This window comes from Suncus etruscus, chromosome 16, assembly GCF_024139225.1.
Source record: "Suncus etruscus isolate mSunEtr1 chromosome 16, mSunEtr1.pri.cur, whole genome shotgun sequence".
In the NCBI taxonomy this organism is placed as follows: domain Eukaryota; kingdom Metazoa; phylum Chordata; class Mammalia; order Eulipotyphla; family Soricidae; genus Suncus; species Suncus etruscus.
In genome coordinates, this window is record NC_064863.1 from 66,580,681 (window position 1) to 66,596,383 (window position 15,703).

General features: G+C 36.7%; 1 protein-coding gene across 1 annotated transcript in view; it reads left to right on the plus strand.

Annotated features, from left to right (window-relative positions):
• The window catches only part of MRPL1 (mitochondrial ribosomal protein L1), a 94,331-nt gene that overhangs the window by 33,055 nt on the left and 45,573 nt on the right, over window positions 1–15,703 (plus strand). The window contains exons 4-6 of the mRNA XM_049790284.1: window positions 683–766; window positions 2,391–2,462; window positions 6,602–6,713. Of these exons, the coding sequence (XP_049646241.1) occupies window positions 683–766; window positions 2,391–2,462; window positions 6,602–6,713 (268 nt within the window). The remainder of the gene's footprint in view (window positions 1–682; window positions 767–2,390; window positions 2,463–6,601; window positions 6,714–15,703) is intronic.

Below are 15,703 nucleotides of genomic sequence, written 5' to 3' on the forward strand. Positions count from 1 at the left end.
TGTAGCAAATATTTATTAACATCTATCATGTAGAAAGTATTGTGCTTGGTCTGTGAAGATATGTATAGGCAAGTTCTTCTTTGTGTGGGGGTGGCAGGGCACCCCAGGGATGTTCAGGGGTTACTAATGGCTCTGTTCACAAGCATTAATTCTGCCAGTGGTTGGGGGACCATATGGGATACTGAGGCTCAAACCTGGGTGGTTCTTTTGCAAGGCAAGCATCCTACCCCCTGTGCTATCTTTCTAGAAAATTGTTTTTACTATCCAAGAGATTATGATGAATAATATTGATATAGAAGCTATGGGAGGATGGAACTGGGAAGAGAGTTTGTTTGTTTTTTGTTTTTGGGCCACACCCAGTGATGCTCAGAAATTGCTCCTGGCTTGGGGGACCATATGAGACACTACAGGATTGCACCACGGTCCGTCCTAGGCTAGTGTAAGCAAGGCAGACACCTTACCGCTTGCATCACTGCTCCGGCCCCTGGGAAGAGAGATTTTTATTATGGTTTCTTATAAAAGAAATATAACCCCTTATACCTTTAAATTATAACCAGTAAGTAGTTTTGGATTAATGAGAGGTCATATGGTAGACTCAGAACAATAAAAACAAGTCAGTTTTTTAGATATGAGAGCAGTAGAAAAGGTGAATGAATTTTAAATAATATTTTTTTTTTTTTAGAAAAAAGTGGAGCCATTTGCCAGTGTTCTTAGTTTCCCATATCCATTCTCTTCAGAAATCAATAAGGTGGTTGTATTTACAGGGGTGAGTAACCTTTTTTAACTTCTATATTATTTACTTTGTTTTTTTACATACAACATTGGTGAATGGATAAATGGTGAATAGAATAAATGAATGGAATGAGTGCCAGAAAATCTTAGTATTCACTTCATATTATTTTCCCCATTTGAAGCTTAAATGAAAACAAGTTAAATGACTTGTTTAGAGTTATATTACTGGTTTGAAAAATGAGTTAAATGGGAATATTAATTTACCATGATTAGTCTACAACATTGTTTCTCATAAGAAACTAAAGAAAATTATAGGATTTATCCAAACTCTTGCTTCCTATTTAAACTTCTCTTTCAAACAATTGCAAAATGATTATTTTGAATCTAGGGACATAGTTGATGCTTTGCAGGTAGTAATTATTACCAAAAAAACCTAGCCTGCAAAATTAAGAAAGTCAGGGATATTGTAAATATATTATGATGATTTGATTTTTGTGGGTTTTGAATATGAAATTTGAAACAAATAATTTTTCATTTTGGGTGCTTAGGGCTTACTCCTGGCTGTACAGTCAGAGATCACTCCTGGTTGTAATTGGGGTTGGTTGTGTGCAATGAAAGCACCCTACCCACTGTACTATCTCTTCAGCTCTAAATGATTTGGCAGGGTTATTTTTTGTTGTTTTTGTGGTTTTTCTTTTTTCTTTTTTTTTGTTTTTTGGGTCACACCTAGTGACGCTCAGGGGTTACTCCTGGCTATATGCTCAGAAATCACTCCTGGCTTAGGGGACTATATAGAATGCCAGGGGATCAAACTGCGGTTCGTCTTAGGTTAGCACATACAAGGCAAATGCCCTACCGCTTGCACCACTGCTCTAGTCCCAATTTGGCAGTATTTTATATTACAAATATTTGCATATGAATTTGTTTGATACCTCCATAGCCAATTCACTTTCTTCCTAGGAAAATGGTAAATGTAGCTGTTAAATGCCACAAAATTAACTAACGAAATGGCATCAATGAATACTATATAGAAAAAAAAATAACATGTCTATACATTCCAGTTTATTTTTGAATTTTCAAACAACTGGCTAGATTTTGCTTCTGTCATCTCTTGTTAAAATATTTTTTTCAGGGGCCTGAGCAATAGTGCTTGCTTCTAACAAGGCTGACCTAGGGCGGAATTGCGTTCGATCACTGGCATCCCATGTGGTCCCCTGAGCCAAGAACGATTTCTGAGCGCAGAGCCAGGAATAACCCCTGAGTATCACCTGGTATGGGCCCAAAACAAAAACAAAACAAAATAAAAACCTATTCTTTTTTTAGTTGGATTGATAAAATGGCTTTAAGTTAGTATTTTATATTTTTCTTTTATAATATGATGTATTGCGAGCACTAAAGACTTACGTTCCTAATATGCCACTTGAATGAATTTTCTTATTTGTTAGTCAAAAAACTACTGAATCATACAGATGAAACTCATTTTGGAGACAATATATCTGATAAATCTAATTAAAAACAGCTGCATTTTCAATTAAAAGTAAAAAAAAAACAACAACAAGATTTTCCCTTTTTGTACTATAATACTGTTTTGGTGAAAGTACTTGAAGCCAAATGGAATTTGTTTAAAGATTGCTTTCTAAACGTATTTTATTTGGTAGAATGCCTCAGAAGTTAAAATAGCAGAGGAAAATGGAGCTGCGTTTGCAGGAGGAATTGATCTGATTCAAAAGGTACAGTATTGTTTTCATACTCATCAATTATATATATGGTTCTGTTATCTTTACTATTTATTGATTTATTACTTGTGGAACATAACCACTTTGCTTATTATATCTTACTGAATGGTTAGTAGGGAAAAAAACCTCCAAAAAACCATTGTTGTTACTGTTGTTGCCTGGGCTACAGGGCCACTGGTAGGGAGCTTGAGACATGGTGGGGGTACAGTGCTACTTCAGCCTGGGGCAAACAGGGTCACAATCAGCAATGTTCAATAATTCAATAATTCATGCAGTGCTGGTGATTGAACTCAGACCCCATGGTCTTGCACCATCAAGGCTTGTGTTGTGCCACTTACTCTGCATCTCTGGCTTTTTCTTCTTTTTTGATCCTTGTAGTCTAGCTATTCAAGAACCAGATTGAGGGTAATTTCGCTTGATTTATACTGGGGCTCTTATTTTTATAACTTTCTGTGTATTTGTGAGAGTTTTGTGGGTAGTCTAGAAAGAACAATTTAACTTTTGTGGTTTTGAATGTGAAATTTAAAACAATTCAAAAAGAGTTCACACAGACATTTCAGTTATAAAAATTAAATTTTGGCTTGCTTTGTTGGAATAAAATATGTGATTGACTTTAGTAGATTCAAGTGATAGAAAATATATCACTTTTGTAAATAATGGAGCTTTTAGTTACTTTTAATTTTGGGGGGTTATTCCCCAAATATTTCTCAGGAAACCTGGGATCCCCACTCAGCAACTCTGTCAATCTGAGTTTGATCATATGAAAGAAGACCTTAACCTTTTATTAATTTCCCAGGCCCAATTTACTCTTTCACTTTTACCAGCCCAGTGAGTTTAGAGTGACTACTGGCTCAAAAAGAAGGTAATAAATGATTCTGTTGTCTGTCTTGAGAAAATAATCAAGACATTGGGGTGTCTGCTTGATTCAAAAATATATATATTTTAAAAGCGATCTGAGGAACAGTCATACTTGCTAAATTTTGGGAGTTTTATCTAGACCACTTTTCTAGAGGGCAAAGTGATAATGCATCGGTTAAGGTTTTTCATGCAGTGGACCTGGCTTCAATCTCTGTCCCCTAAACACTGAGAACCAGTCCTATACACAGCCAGGTATGGCCCTAAAATAAAATAAAGTGAATAAAATCTATTCTTCTAAATTATCCATTAAAGTATGTAATACTGCTTCTGGAACAAGAAGAGATTTAGAAATTCTCTGTACTCAGCATTTCATTTGTGGTTATTCTAGCTGGGTCTTTCCTTTGAGACTAGAAGCATTGTTTGTAGTTTATTTTGTGTTTTTTTTCTTATGTTAGCAATCTAAATATGATATAGAATCTGGATTTTTAACGTGAGAATGACTTGAGGAGGCAGAACTAATGGAACATGTGGAGAAATTATATTTTCATATAGATTCCAGGTCAAAGTGAAGAGGCAATATCCAATTCTTTTGAGATCTTCTGAATACTAATTTATCAAAATTTCTATATTTTTAATGATCAAAAAAATAATACAGATTCCTTGGAGTTTGAGTATATACACTGATCCTTGGACTTACGAATCAGAAACTATTCTTATATTTGTTTACTGCTTTCCATCTGTTTTCTTCCTACAAGCTTAGTATCTTGTAGAACTGTCATAGCAACAATGGAATTTAAATAGAATCCTCCACTCCTTAAATGTTAAGTTACTTCTCCAGAAAGGTTAAGAAGCAGGAAATGTTCTGCAGCCTTTAAGTTTATTAAGTAAATATATTTGAAAAAAAAAAATGGTCCAGAAGGAAATCAGGTGCATTTAGGAGCATTAGGAGTACAGAATTTCTATATATATTTAGTGATATAATATTTGTTTTGATTGGGAGGGAGCACACCTGTCAATGCCCAAGGGTTACTCTTGGCTTTGCACTCAGAAATGATTCCTGGAAATGCTCCAGGAACTATTTGGGATGTTAAGAATCAAACTGTGGTCTGCCGCATAAAAGGAAATCACCCTATTGCTTACACCCTACGTTGTACTGTTTCTCCAATTCCAGGTGATAAAATATTTGAGAGAAAATGCCACCTGATTTTATAGCCAGAGTATTTTTGCAAGTCATCCCTATGGTATCTCTTAAAGTTATCCATGTTATTTTTAGAAGATACTAAAAATTATTACTTAAATTTAATTCATTTTTATAAATAATATGGCTGGGATTTTTTAAAATACATTCCCATATACATATACATATATGTATATATGTTTTTTTTTTTTTTTTTGATTTTGGGCCATACATGGTGATGCTCAGTGGTTACTCCTGACTATGTGCTCAGAAATTGCTTCTGGCTCAGGGGACCATATGGGACGCTGGGGATTGATCCGCTGTCCGTCTTGGATCAGCCGCATGCAAGACAAATGCCCTACTGCTTTGCCATCGCTCCAGCCCCACATTCCCATATTTTTAGTTGAAATAGTTTAATTACTATTTGTAGAGGTAAATAAAGAATAAATTTACCTAATGTCAAACTTCTCATTACCTGGCTGAGACCTTTCTTTTCTTATTAAAAATCTGTTTTTGTGCTATACTTAGCAGTAGTTGCCTTACATGAATGTTGTCATACAGAGAGTTCATTTACATTTCAATATTGTGTCAGGAGGCCTAAGAGATCACTCAAAGGGGTAGGTTACATGGCCTTGTATCCTTGAAGTCCTGAGTTCCCTCCTGGACTCAGTAACAATTAACCCAAGTAACTCTGCATCACTGGACTGGGCACTGAATTATCAGACACACATGTCTAGACTCTCAAGCACCTTGAGGAATTCCCAATTTATAAAAACAAAAGACTGTGGGAGAGAGCTCAACAGACTGACCATATGCTTTGCACATGGGAAGCTTGGATTTGACCCTTGGCACTCCATGGTTTCACAAGCACCGCTGGGAGTGCCCCACCCCACCTCCATTTTAATATTTCTAGCAGTGAGAGGCTTGGTTCTGGGCCCACACTGCCTTTGTTTATGTTCTGAGTCTGTCTTTTATAAGTTTACAGACATACTCAAATTTTGCATCCCTAGGTATCTGTATCTGAAATAAGTGGTCAGTATTAGTACTAGCCATGTTATATCTGGATGTTCTAAGCCATGTCGGATATTTAACAGAGTGCTTGCGTCATGATAAATACTAGTTTAATGTAAGTTGTTGTTTTGGGGAACACAGTATTTTAAGAAATAAAATAATTGTAGAAAGAAGTTACTGTGTAATATCATACCAAGACTTTGAATACATATTATGGTAAAGTTTTTTTGCAAATACAAACCATTGAGAAAAACATTTGTTGTCTAGGCATATTATTATCAAAAGTCCAGTTTATAACCATTTAAAATTTAAAGGTATCATAATTTGGGTGTTTTTCTAAATTAATTGAAAGTGTCATTTATAAGTTGACTTATAGTGGCAGAAGAAATATCAGAGCGGTATGACATTTGCCTTGCACATTGCCAGATTCAGTCTTCAGCATCCCATATGACTGAGTACAGAGCTTAGAGTAAACCTTGAATAAAATCGAGAATAAAAAAAAAGAATATTTTATCTTCCTTTAGAATTAGATTATGTACATTTTGATTGTCCTTCTCTTTTATTTTTATTATTTTTGTTGTTGGAAGCATTTTTAGTTTCAGTTCATATTATTGTGGACATAATTATAAATTTAGTTTTGTTGGTGCTGTGAATTCAGGAAGGTAGTATAGTTGCTGTTGATTTGGTAGCTAATGGTCACTGGTTTTAAATGTATCTGTTGTAAAGTTTTGAGCATGCTGATATGCTTTTAATGAACAGAGAAATTCAACTTTTGAGGATATAAGCCTTGTATTAACCGTGCTATATTCTAATTTATAACACTTTTGACTAACACATCTCCATGGAGAGAATTGAAGCCATAAAAAAATTGTTTTCAACAAATGGAGCATGGCTGTTGTTAAAACATTGGGAAATGTTTAGCTTTCTGATTGCTTTCATAATTATTAAATATGTTCATGTTTCTTGTGTGTTAAGAAACGAATTGCAATCAATGTCTGTTTCATTACTATAAGGGAAATTATTATTTTTCAGAAGCATAAGGCCTTTTCATATAAACTAAAGTTATCTATTTTCCTCTGGCTTTTAGATTTTGGATGATGAAATTCAATCAGATTTTTATGTCGCTGTTCCAGAAATAATGCCTGAGCTTAATCCACTAAGGAAAAAACTACAAAAACGATTTCCAAAATTAACCCGAAGTAAGAGATAATTCTTTCTTTTATTTAAAAATGCTGTCAACAACTTTGTTGTTCAACTTTGTTTAGTTAGAAAGCAGAATTGTTCATACTTATGACAAATATGTCCTGGTATAGGTTTTATGTTCTATAAAAATGGGAATTTTATTTTTATTTTTTTGACATTGTTAATAACATAACTTGAGAATGTGGTTGTTTTGTAATACTAGCTCTTATGTACTAGGTATGTTACTATCTTATTATTTTATGCCTCTTTTCCAATATAATACTATGTTTATTAATGTTATCATTCAACAGCATATATACTAATGTCATATATATAAATGTATACTGTGTACACAGAGCCTGTGACTCTGCAGGTATTTTCCTTAGGGGACTTTCTTCTTATGGATATGTTGTTTGTATGAAATCTACTAAGATTAGGAAGGTTGCTGCAAAAATAGCCGTGCTATGAAGTCTGAAGTATTACAAATGCATAGGGTGATGTAGGCATTTAGTGGAGGGGGAATTTGCTATAGATGTGGGGGGGTCATCAGGGACGTTATTATGAAGGTGGTGGCATAGTACCTTGATGGAGCAGGAAGATGGTTTAGTGGTTAAATAACTGTCTTACAGTAGGCATGAGGCTTAGAGTTCTATTCCTAGCTCATGCATGTGCCTGGTGAGCATGGCACCTTCGCTTTGTGTTGGCAGTTCTGATGTCTTGTGTCCCTGGCACCACATGTGATTTTTGGCTGCACTGTAGCGGTACTCATGTTAAGTACTTAAATATACTATCTGAAGGATACTGCTCTTTCCTAAAAGCTTTATCCCAAAAGCGTGTGTGTATGCCCCAACCAGGAATGTGAGCATTCTACCCCACAGCCTCGTTCCGTTTGTGTGTGAACACAACTGAAGATTTTGATCCTTGTGAGCCCTTTGACTTTGTGTGTGGCCATCACAGCCAGATGTGTGTGTGACCCCATCATTGAAACAGCAACATCACACACTAAGTACTGAACATTATATTGCTGAAACTCAATCATAAACAACTTTGTAATTGTGTATTCAAGGAGATTCAATTAAAAATGTACTTTTTAATAAAAAAAAAGCAACATCAGTAGAAGGGTGGGAAAAGGTTTATTTAAGAAAAATTTTAAAGAAAGAAATTACCTTGAATATTTGAATTGGGTCTGTAGATTATGATTTTTTTTCTCTTAATGTTAACATCTATTCAACTTATAAATATTAATTGAATTTCTTTTTAGGAATTTTTTTTTTTTTTTTTTTTTTTTTGGTTTTTGGGTCATACCCGGCATTGCTCAGGGGTTACTCCTGGCTGTCTGCTCAGAAATAGCTCCTGGCAGGCACGGGGGACCATATGGGACACCGGGATTCGAACCAACCACCTTTGGTCCTGGATCGGCCGTTTGCAAGGCAAACGCCGCTGTGCTATCTCTCCGGGCCCCCCTTTTAGGAATTTAAGGGAGTGTTTTTTTGTTTTTGTATTTTAGGTGACATTTAACTTTATTATGGAAAGGAATGTGATCTTTATTTATTTTTTTATTATCTCTGGGACTAAGTGATAGTAAAGTGGGTAGGGCATGCAACCAATCTGGGTTTAATCCCTGGTATCTCTCATGGTTTTCTAAGTACTGTTAGGAGTAATTCCTGAATGCAGAGCCAGGAGTAAAATAGCTGGGTATGGCTCGAATTAAAACTATTTTAGGGGCCAGAGAGATAGCACAGCGGTAGGGCATTTGCCTTGCATGCAAATGACTCAGGATGGATGGTGGTTAGAATCTCGGCACCCCATATGATCCCCTGAGCCAGCCAGAAAAGATTTCCCAGTGAAGAGCCAGGAGTAAACTCCTTGTAAGCGCTGCCAGGTGTGTCCCAAAAATCGAAAACAAACAAAAATTTCATTCTTTATTTCAAACAGTAATTTCAACATATAAGGTTAATAAGTAGTAATTTCCTTTAGAATTTAAAGAGTGATGATAACTTACCTTCATCTATAATTAGAGATGAGCTAAACTATCATTTTAAAAACTTTAATGCAATGATAATGGTTTTTAGCTTTCAAAAAAGTGTTTCCCTCAATAGAAAGAAAGAGGAGCCATACTTAGCACAAAGGTGTTTTCCTGAAGAGCTGGAATGTGTGCAGGAGTCCTGGATCTGTCTCCATCACTACCTGGTTACCTGAGCACAGCTAGGAATGACTTCCAGTAGTGTAGGATGCCCCCAAAACCATATCTTACTTAAAAGTGAATAAGATGGGCTGATAGTACAGCAGGTGAGGCACTTGAACTTGCATGTAAACAACCCAGGTTTAATTTCCAGCCCTCCATATGTCCCCAAATACTGCCAGGAGTGATTCCTGCATATAGAGCCAAGAATAACCCCTGAGCATCACTGGATTTGGGTCTCCCCCAAAGTCAAAAAGAAGTTTTCTCCAATTTGAATTGTGTGGTTTGAGATGGTGCTCAGTCCTCCCACATACAAAGCACTTACTTCAATCTATTGAGCTATTTTTTTTGGTCTATGCCTTGATAATTTAAGCCACATTAAATTAATTTTTTCATACCTTACTCCTTTATGATCTTTGATATCCAGGTATCAAAGTGGGATATCCAGAGGAAAATCTTCACTTTCTTTTGGAGTGCAGGCACTATGTATGTATAAAATTTAGGAAGAAACTCTTAATCTTCAGATTATTTTTTTACTTTAAATTAAAAAATTTAAATTTAATCATGATGAAATACAAAATTATTCATATTTGGATTTCAGACATACAGTGTCTTTGTAGCAGTCCCTTAACTCTCTACTTCCTTCCACCAATGTCCCCAGTTTCCTGCCTACCCCTCAGCCTGCTTCTATGACAGGCACTTTCTCTTTTTTCCCTCTTAGACACTATGGTTTATAATACTGTTATTGATAGGGTATTATGCATATTACTTTTCCCCCTTTAAGCATCAAGTACTTGCCTAAATCAAATTTGTTTTGTTTTGGGCCACACTTCGTGATACTAAGAGGTTACTCCACATTTTGTGTTCAGAGATCATTCCTGGTGAGCTAGGAGATCATACGTAGTATGAAGGATTGAACTCAGGCTGGCTTCATACAAGGCAAGTATCCTATCCATTGCACTTTTGCTCTGGCTTTCCAAATTATTTGGTAAACAATTCTATTGTTTATTAATTCCAAGCATTTTAAAAAACTACCATACTTTTTTTTCTCAGTTCTGACATGTGTCTTTCTCAGGGGCCATGCCTGGCTCTGTGCTCTGATACTATGTTCCTAATAGTGTTTGGTTGACCATGTGGTGCCAGGAGTAGAACCTGGGCCTCTTACATGCAAGGCAGGTGTTCCAGCCCACTAAATTATCTTTAGTCTCAACTGGTGTATTCTTTTGAAAATATCATAGACGAAGTTTAGAAAGTTACAAGTTAACCAGGCTTTAAGTTGGACCCAGGACAGGAAAATAATTTTCAAGCAATCACTTCTCCATTTTCCAGTTGGAAGTGGAATTATTGGGGGCAAGGTAAGAAAAAGAAACATTGAGTAGGATACTAGATTGTGTCTGGGCCCTCCTGCTCTTAAATTTTGTAAATTGAATGGGTGGCGGGTTTGGAGAGTTGGTGCAGCTGTTACGTAGAGGTACAGATGCAAAGACCACCAGTGACCCGCAGTTGAGTTTTACTAACGTTAGAGACAGGCCTAGACCACCCTGGGAAATAAGAGGGTTTGAAGGCTCAGCTGGTTCCTGGCCTGCCTAGTGATAGTCATAAAGGCTGATGTGGCTTAACTGTTTGATCATCACTGAGGAAGGAGGTAGTCATTTGAGAGAGAATTCTTGACTACACAAACTTCTTCATAACTCTCTGGAGCCATGTGCCTTCACAACATGTTGCCTTGGGAATACTGGGAGTAATAGGTGATGAATTCCTGTTGTAACATTTGGTTTTTACAAAGCACTTTTCAGCTTCCATTCCAAGCTGTAGTTGGAAAATGGTCAATAGTTCCTGTCAGTCAGTGTTCCCCATGACATGCAATAAGATGCTCTCAAGTTCTTACTGGTATTGTCTGCAACATGTGTCGCTGCTAGAGAGAATTGCTATGTACCTTCTCTCTGTGATACATTCTTTTAGGATCACTGAGAGGCGATCTCATTGGATTGAGACTTGAGCATGGCATCTCTCTGGCCTCATCTCTATTTAATCAGCACTGAAAATTACAAAACTCCCTTTGGGAGGGTCATGTAACTCTCCAGAAGGCCTGGGGTATGATAAGGGTTTGGAGGCCACACTTTCACTTGGGACTGCAGTTTTCCACTGCTTCTGGCTTCCTCAAAAATATTAAGTGTTCAAATTATTTTGACAGTGACAGCATCCAAGTCTTTTAAGTCTAAAGCTGGGTCCTGATAATATTAAGACTTGGACAATGGTGTGTCTCATCTCAGAGGTTCCAAATTTCTGTCCATCTTGGGTCTGCTTGTGTAAGATGACTATACAGATCCTCGACCTGAACTCTAATAGCCAGCCAGTAAGATACATGGGGAGGGTAGAGATACTATAACGAGCAAGGTAATTGCCTTGTACATGGCCAACTGGAATTAATCCCTGGTACTACATATGGTCCCCTGAGCACTTCCAGTAGTGATCCCAGAGTGTAGAGCCAGATGTAGCCTCAAAATCAAAACCAACAAACTAAAAAAGATATTTTGTAAGTAGAAAGAATCTGTTGGTCATAGATACTGAAGTAAGTTAGAATTATTTTTTGAGATACTAAAAGACTAGTGGATATATATATATATATAGTCCTTATATTAAAATGAAGGAAAGTAATGGGAAAGACAAGTTTGGAAAGTGTATACTGATGCAAAATGAGAGAGCTGTTGAGAAAAATACCTATACTTTGGGTGGAGGTCAGGAATCTCTTAGTTAATTCTGTAGCACTTTAATCTAGCAAGAGTTATTTTTTTGTTTATTTAGTTCGTTGGTTGATTTTTGGGCTACACCTGGCTGCATGCAGGGCTTACTCCTAGGTCTATGCTCAGAAATTATTCCCAGCAGACTTGGGGGACCATATGGGATGCTGGGGATCGAACCCGGGTTGGCCACATGCAAAGCAAATGTCCTACCCTTTGTGCTATTACTCCGGCCCCTAGCAAGAATTTATAAGATGTATTGGCATGAAGCAAATTTAGAGGTAGGGACCAAAGAGAAAGTTGCCTTGTATACAGCAGGTCCTGGCTTGATTCCCAGCACTGCCTATGGTTCCCAGAGCACCATCAGAAATGTTCTCTGAGCAAAGTGCTTGGAATAAGCCCTTAGGACTGCCAGGTCTGGCACCAAAACAAATTAAAAACAAAAAGAGCCCCAAAAACTAGAGGTAGGGAACTGAGTTCATATGAAATCACAAGAGAGTAATAGTCTTTCTAATTAGACTATTAAGTTGACAGTGAAGATGAAAGTGAAGTGGAGATGATCTCATCAACATTTTGTTGGACTTTGCACTAAGGACTTAAGAATGGACTTGTTGAGAGCGACAAAGGGGAAGAATCAGGTGATTCTGAGATTCAGTTATTTCCCCTCACTAAATGGAGTTTTTTTTTTTTTTTTTTTTGGTGAGGGGGCAAATCTGGCTGTGCTTAGAGCTTACTTCTGACTCTGTGCTCAGGGATCACTTGGGGCTCAGGAATTTATATGGTGCTCGGGATCAAAACAATTCACACATATTCAAGTAAGCACCTTCCTGTTATACTATGTCTCTGGTTCCCACTGTGTTTTTTTTTTGTTATAGCTATTGTTGCACATACTTTGTTGTGTTTTTTTCAGGGTTCTCACATCTAGGTACTAAGCCAATGTTCACCACAGGTTATAGTCATTTAGCTGTATGCACATCTTTTTTTTTTTTTTTTTTGTAGTTTGGACCATTGTCAACTTTCTGCTAGGGGAATTTCTCCTGTGCATCTTGGGGGACCATATGGGTGCTGGTGCTCTCTCTTTGCCCAACTCCCACTTGCATTCTGATATAGTGCTGGTACATCGTTAGGTGCAGTGCTTCTCAGGGGGTCACACTTTAGTTGGCAGACTTACACCCGGCTGTAGTGCTACAGAGATCACACATCCTATTGCATCACTGGCAGTCTCTGTTGCAGTAGAGTCATCAGGATCATGTCCAGTACTTGTGGGCATGCACACTTACAATGAAGCTGCTTTTGGCCACTTGGCAATTGCTTGGGACCCTTGTTGAGATGTTTAAGTTTCAGTATCTTGTCTAAAAGTTGATGACATGGGCCCGGAGAGATAGCACAGCGGCGTTTGCCTTGCAAGCAGCCGATCCAGGACCAAAGGTGGTTGGTTCGAATCCCGGTGTCCCATATGGTCCCCCGTGCCTGCCAGGAGCTATTTCTGAGCAGACAGCCAAGGGTAACCCCTGAGCACCACTGGGTGTGACCCAAAAACCAAAAAAAAAAAAAAAAAAAAAAAAGTTGATGACATTAATAAAAAATAAAGGGCAAACATTTTAAATAAGGTATGGGAAAATTTGGTGTGTGTTTATTTTTTTTGCCAGGTACATTGGTAGTGCTGTTGTCTTCTATGGCTAATTAATGTAAACAGTATTTTATAATATAAAGAAATGTTATATTTTTTGGGGGGAGATTTGTCTTCAGATTTCACTGCCAGTTGAGTGGAAAATAAATCCTGCTAAAACTCTTCATACTTGCTAGCCACTAACATGGATTTGATTATAGATCATGTTCTTTATCTTGAACAAATTCAAATGAAGTCTCCATTTTGTTGTACTAATACTCTGCTTTGAATAGCACATTTTTATTAGTTATTGGACTTAGACATCATTTTTAGTAAGATTTTCAGTTTAGTAGTTTGTTGTGGATTCAGACTTTCATAAAAACTGGAATTGAACATTATTTTAAAAACTAAGCAGTTATTGTTGAAGTTGAACATAAACATTTCTAATTTTATTTCTAATTTAATTCAAGTTTACCAGAGTTGAGCAATATTAAATGTAGTCCATTAAAATTGAATATCACATTATATTATAATTGTATATTTTTCACAACAATTAGTTTTGTCGCATTTGCTTTCTCCCTTCTCTGAATAATCCTCTAGTCCCAATTTTCTTTATCCTTGAGTTTTATTAATTGCCATTTCATTTCAAAACTTGGGAATATTATGATAAATAATATTTTCAGATAGTGCAATCAGGAGGTTTATTAATAGAAATTTTTATTAGTATCAGTAGACTTTATTTCTACTTTTAAAATGACTCCTAGCTTCCCTAGCCCAGGACATGGTAAAGTTACCTCAGTTTGATCTTGCCACATTTGCTTAACAAAGCATTTTGAAAACAGAGTGGCCTTTCTCTTTCTCTAACCTTTTCCTCTCACCCCCACATGATCTGTTAACAGCACTGGCAAACATTTGTGTTCGTTAAACATGACCTGTCAGAAATGTTAAAATAGAACACACCAGATGTGCTTTAGAACAAGTGAAGCTTGTTTGCTGCGTTTTTAGAGCTTATTCAGATTCTTCTTTAAGAACATTTGATTCCCCTTACATCCAACAGAAGACTTGAGGGTAAAATAGAAATTATGTTTGGAACAACTGGATGAAATTAAAAAACAAACAGCAAGTCCCTGCAGCTGAGCTCATTAGTTTCCCATTTTGTCTTATATTTTGTTTTACTAATGTGAGTGGGTGTAACCATCTTGGCTTGAAAATGCACATTTTAAAGCATGTTTAATGCTGTGGTTTTATTTGTTTTATTTTAATTGCTTATGTAATGGTAGGCAAATTCTCTGTTTATCAAGTGCACAAAGTCAGTGCTTTTCTTAATTTTTTTTTCTTTTATGCTGTAAAATTTTATTCTTAAATTAAGTTGGGCTTTATTTTGCTTGTCAGCTATCTTTTTGTTTAGATGTTTTTGGTTGTTTTTTTTTTTTTTTTTTTTTTTTTTTTTGTGGGACATCTGATGCTCAGGGATCAGTTGCCCTCTAAAGTGTTATTGGGGAGCATATCTTCTGGAATTGTTTTATCGTGGTTGTAGACATTATTTTTTTTTTTAATTTCAGATTTACTGATTTTTTTTTTTTAACATTTACTGAATAAATACCAGGATAAAACATCTCTTTTGGGGGGAGTTGCTGAGGATGCTTTGGGATCCTTTCCATTGACTCTTGGTGAAGTGGGCCATTGGTTCCTAGGTCCTGCTTGGACCCTGCAGAGCCATCTACTTCAGGAGATCTTATTATTTTCTTTTTCTTTTGTTTTCGTTTTCCTTTTTAGTGAAGCAGTATAGTTTTTATTGAACAAAACTTTGCTTAGAAGATGTGAGAGGAAAAATAGAAAAAAATAGAAAATCCGACTTATTTATTGATCAGCAGATTTTGTTGTTGGTTTTGGTTTTAGGGCCTTACCCAGCAGTCCTCCAGGCTTACTCCTGTCTCTATACTTACGTATCATTCCTGGGCATGGGGTACCATATGTGGTACCAGGGGTTGAACCCGGATCAGCCATATGCATGCAAGGCAAATATCCTATCTTCTGCAATGTCTCTCTGGCCCAATCAGATGATTATTATTTTCGGGGGTGGAGAAAGGTTTGGGGCCACACCCAGTAGTGGTTATTCCTGACTGTGCTCAGGGTTCATTTCTCATGGGGCTCAAAGGATTTACTGTGCTTAGAAGTTACTTCCAGAATTGGGAAAATTTAAATTCATATTACCATGGTTTGAAGAGAAGACAAAAAGGAATGGGAATATATAAGGCCAAAGGAAGGTTGTTGTTTGTTTTATGATGGAGTCTTAAGATTTCATGCTCAAAACCCCTGAAATCTGTACTCTCCCCTACTGTATCTCTTTTTTTCTAGTGTCTTACTTTAATTGTAGACACATTTCCCCCAGTATTTCAGCACCTTCACCTCATTATTTTTGTGTGTTGGTTGATCGGTCAGTTTTGGTTTTTGATCTGTGGTGCTCAGGGCAGT